Genomic DNA, 4,046 nt, shown 5'->3' with positions numbered 1-4,046 from the left:
TCTAGTTGCAAGCTAGCTAATCGCGCTTTATTATGCCAGCTACCTAATAGCGTGTTAGTTGCCAGCTAGCTACAGTAATAGTACTCTAGTTGTAAGCCAGCTAATAGCGCTTTAGTTGCCAGCTAGCTAATAGCTCTCTAGTTAAGTGTTTTAGTTGCCAGTTAGCTAATGGCGTGCTTTTTCCCAGCTCATTAATAAGCGCACTAGTCTACCAGTTAGCTACAGTAATAGTACTCTAGTTGCTAGCTATTTTATAGCGCGCTAGTTGTCAGCGTGCTAATAGCGCTGTAGTTGCCAGCTGGTTAGTATCATGGCAAGTACATGATGATAAAACATAAAATATTCATGTGATTATTAAAATGTTTGTATTAAAAAAACACGCAAGGAGCAGAAAATGATACATAATCCATGATAATGTCAGCAAAATATGAATATGTTATTTTAATGACAACTTAATACTTTACAAAACATTAAGACAAAAGCTTAAAATGGTTTTATAGGTCAGGTGTGCAAAAAAACAACAACAATGGTGCAAATATGATCGCACATCAATAATAATGTCAAGGACGAGTTAGTCGTCAGCAGGAAAATATGCCTTATAAAGGTAGAAAAGGTTTCCGTGTTGAAATAAATATTAAAGATGAAGTATTTCAAGTTGTACAAGAGATGAAAGTAATAGAAAAGTACTACAAGACAAGAGAAGATGATCTGAGGTGGTCCAGGTGCGTCATCACTTCCTGTGCGCCCAGTCTGCTTTCCACCTGTCCAGTCCAACATCTCCCAAGAAGCTTCTTGACGAGTTCGCCTCGCTGCGACCCGAAGGCCGCTTGGTCTTCCAGGGAAGGTCGGAGGTCGTTGGCCACCACGGCGTAGATGACGTGCTGCCTGTCGCCCAGGTAAGGTTGACGCGATGTGATCATCTGCCACATAGTGATCCCAAAGGAGAAGATGTCACACTTTGTGGACACGCCCTCCCCCTTCAGCAGCTCGGGCGCTCGGTGCGTGTACGTGCCGCCCGCGTGACTCGGGTAGGACGTGGCGCCGCACACGTCGCTGCCCAGCTGGACGGAGCAGCCGAAGTCGGCGATCTTGCAGGTGTCCTGCGTGGACAGCAGGATGTTGGCGGGTTTGATGTCCAGGTGGACAATCTTGTTGGAGTGCAGGAAGTGCAAACCCTGCACGATGTCCTGAGAGTACCTGAGCCACCTGTCGGCCCCCAGGGGCCCCGCGCTGCAGTCGATGGTCTGCTGCAGGTTCCTGCTCGTGCACACAAATGTGGCTTTTATGCAAGCAAACCCAAATCATGGATTTGTAGACGAAAACATGCAAACAAGAAAATGTACAATTGCAAAAAATATTTGCAAACAAAAACGATGGATTTCAAAATAAATACATTTGCAACTTTTTTGGTCATAAATCAGTTTTGTTTGCAAACTAATTTTTGGTTACTTTTTTTGAAAACAAATAGTTTTTTGTATGCAAATCGTTTATATCAACTTTTTTTATGTTTGCAAATACTTTTTTTTAAATTGTTTTGTTTGCTAACTATTTTTTGGTTACTTTTTTTTAAAACACTAAGTTTTTTGTATGCAGATCAACTTTTTTTATGTTTGCAAATCTTTTTTATTATAAATTGTTTTGTTTGCAAATTGTTTTGTTAACAAAACTTTGGTTACAAAGCCATCATTTGTTTGCAAATTTGTATTATTTTATTAAATATATTTTGTTTGCATTTTATTTTAATTACAAATTGTTTTTTGTTTGCAAATCTTTTTTTTGTTATAAATTGTTTTGTTAACAAAACTGGTTACAAAGCCATTATTTGTTTGCAAATATTTATTATAAAAAATATTTTGTTTGCATTTTATTTTAATTACAAATATTTTTTGTATGCAAATCTTTTTTTTTAATGAAAAAATCGTTTATGTTTTAAATTATAATTTTTTTGTTTGGAAATTTTTTTGTAAAATTTTTTATTAGAAAGCCATTATTTTTGTTTGCACATTTTTTTGTTACAAATGTGTTTGTGAAAAAATCTTTCATTTTAGTTGCAAATAGTTTGTTACAAATCATTTGAACACAAATCGTTGTTTGAGAGTTAGACGTTTATTTTTACGAATTCATTATTTTTGTTTGTAATTTTCTTTTACTTACAAATAATTTTTTTTTTTTAATGTAAATGTTATATTTAGCAAATGTTATGTTTGCTATTGTTTTTTGTTGGCAAATACTTGTTTTGTCATCTTTTTTTTGTAATAGGTTTTTAATTACACTAGTTTTTGTTTGTTACTAAATTGTTTATTTTACACAATCCATTATTTTTGTTTGCAAATACTTTTTTATTACATATCATTTAGATACATATAATTTTTGGGGGGTTACAAATGTTTTTTTTTTAACAATTTCATTATTTTTGTTTACAAATCCTTATATGTGCATATTAACTTTTTTTTAGCAAATCATTTTTTGTTTGCAAATCGTTTTAATATAACTTGGGTTATTTCTGTTTGCAAATGTTTGGTGTTTTTTTTATTTAGAAAGTTTTGTCTGCAAATATTTATGGGGTTACACATCTTTTCTTTTACAATTTCATTATTGTTGTTTACAAATCCTTTGCTTTTATTGGGTTACATATGCATTATTTTTTATTTACAAATAGATTTTTTTCGCAAATAGTTATTTTTTTAAAATTTGGTTTCAAATGATCCATCCATCCATTTTCCTACCGCTTTTCCCTTACGGGGTCGCGAGGGGTGCTGGAGACAATCTCAGCTGCACTTTTTTTTAAATTATGGCTCAACTTCAATCTTGTGGGCGTGGCTTCCCCTGAATAATATGTTAGAAGCCATTTCATTGGTCTGGGTATTTTCCCTCCAAATATGCTGAGGGTGGACGTAGTCAGCGGTCACGCCCATATGTCCACCGTCATCCGACACCGACCAATAAAAAGGCTTCTCACATATTGGTTGGGGAGGCTCCGCCCATAACATTAAAAGTTGAGATTTAACAAAATAATTGTAACGAAAACTCTTTTTTTTTTTAATTCGAAGTAATTTTTTGTTTTGTTACATAAAAGATAAAAACAAATACCTGTTGCTGACGAACTCCATCAGAACGGTTCCGATGCTGCTGTCTTCCTTCAGGTCCGCCGGCACACAGGTGGTGGCCGCAATGACGCGCACGATGTTCGGATGTCGAAGATGTGCCGCGTTCAACTCGGCCCAGAAGCTCTGACGAGACGCCAGTTTGTTTTTCGTGCACTTCTTGACTTTCTTCAGCGCCACAGTCCCTCCGAGATAAGTCGCCTTGTACACCGAACCGAAGCCACCGGACCCGACGGGCTGCCGGCAGCGGAGCTCCTTCCAATGGATGACGGACGACCACAGCCGACTCGCAACTCGACCGTGGAGTCGCTGCAAGGGCACCTGCAAGGTGGAGCCGAACACTTGTTTGGACAGTGGACTGCTGCAGGTCCTGATGTCCACCGTGGGACACATGTCTTCTTTAGCCAGCAGGCGGCTGGCGGGGATCGGCGACGGCATCGTGAGTCTCGTGCGCCGCCCTCAAGACGGCCATTTAAACAGGAAGCTGGGTGAGCGGATCGATACAACTGTCCGGAAGTACCGATACCAAAGTTGACACAAAGGTGTTTGTTCTTGTTAGATATATCAAAATTATATATATATATATATATATATATATATATATATATATATATATATATATATATATATATATATATATATATATATATATATATATATATATATATATATATATAATAGTACGTTTTTGTTTTTCTTTTCTTTATTTTGCTCTAATCATTGTATTATTTTGTTACATTGATTTTGATTTGGTTTTTACCTGATATTAATTATTTTATTGAAGTCATTTGTATTTTACTTTTTATCCTATTAGTTATGCAAGGTTTTATTTAGTTATATTTATTTACTTATTTCATACTTGCCAACCTTGAGACCTCCAATATCGGGAGGGGGGGGCTTGGTCGGGGGCGTGGTTATTTACAGCTAGAATTCACCAACTCG

The 4,046-nt window shown here is 36.5% G+C and overlaps 1 protein-coding gene across 1 annotated transcript; it reads right to left on the bottom strand.

Moving 5' to 3' along the window:
* Positions 1-403: 403 nt before the first annotated feature.
* On the bottom strand, positions 404-3,620 carry mos (v-mos Moloney murine sarcoma viral oncogene homolog). Its single transcript, XM_062020887.1, has 2 exons — positions 3,091-3,620; positions 404-1,257 (listed from the first exon to the last, which is right to left on the bottom strand). Exons 1-2 carry the CDS (start codon positions 3,540-3,542, stop codon positions 687-689), a joined length of 1,023 nt encoding a protein of 340 aa, XP_061876871.1. The 5' UTR covers positions 3,543-3,620; the 3' UTR covers positions 404-686.
* Between the last annotated feature and the right edge of the window lie 426 nt (positions 3,621-4,046).

The sequence above is a fragment of the Entelurus aequoreus genome, linkage group LG15 (genome assembly GCF_033978785.1).
Source record: "Entelurus aequoreus isolate RoL-2023_Sb linkage group LG15, RoL_Eaeq_v1.1, whole genome shotgun sequence".
Taxonomy (NCBI): Eukaryota; Metazoa; Chordata; class Actinopteri; order Syngnathiformes; family Syngnathidae; genus Entelurus; species Entelurus aequoreus.
Note: the sequence above shows the minus strand (reverse complement) of the source record. Positions and strands in the feature narration are given on the sequence as shown.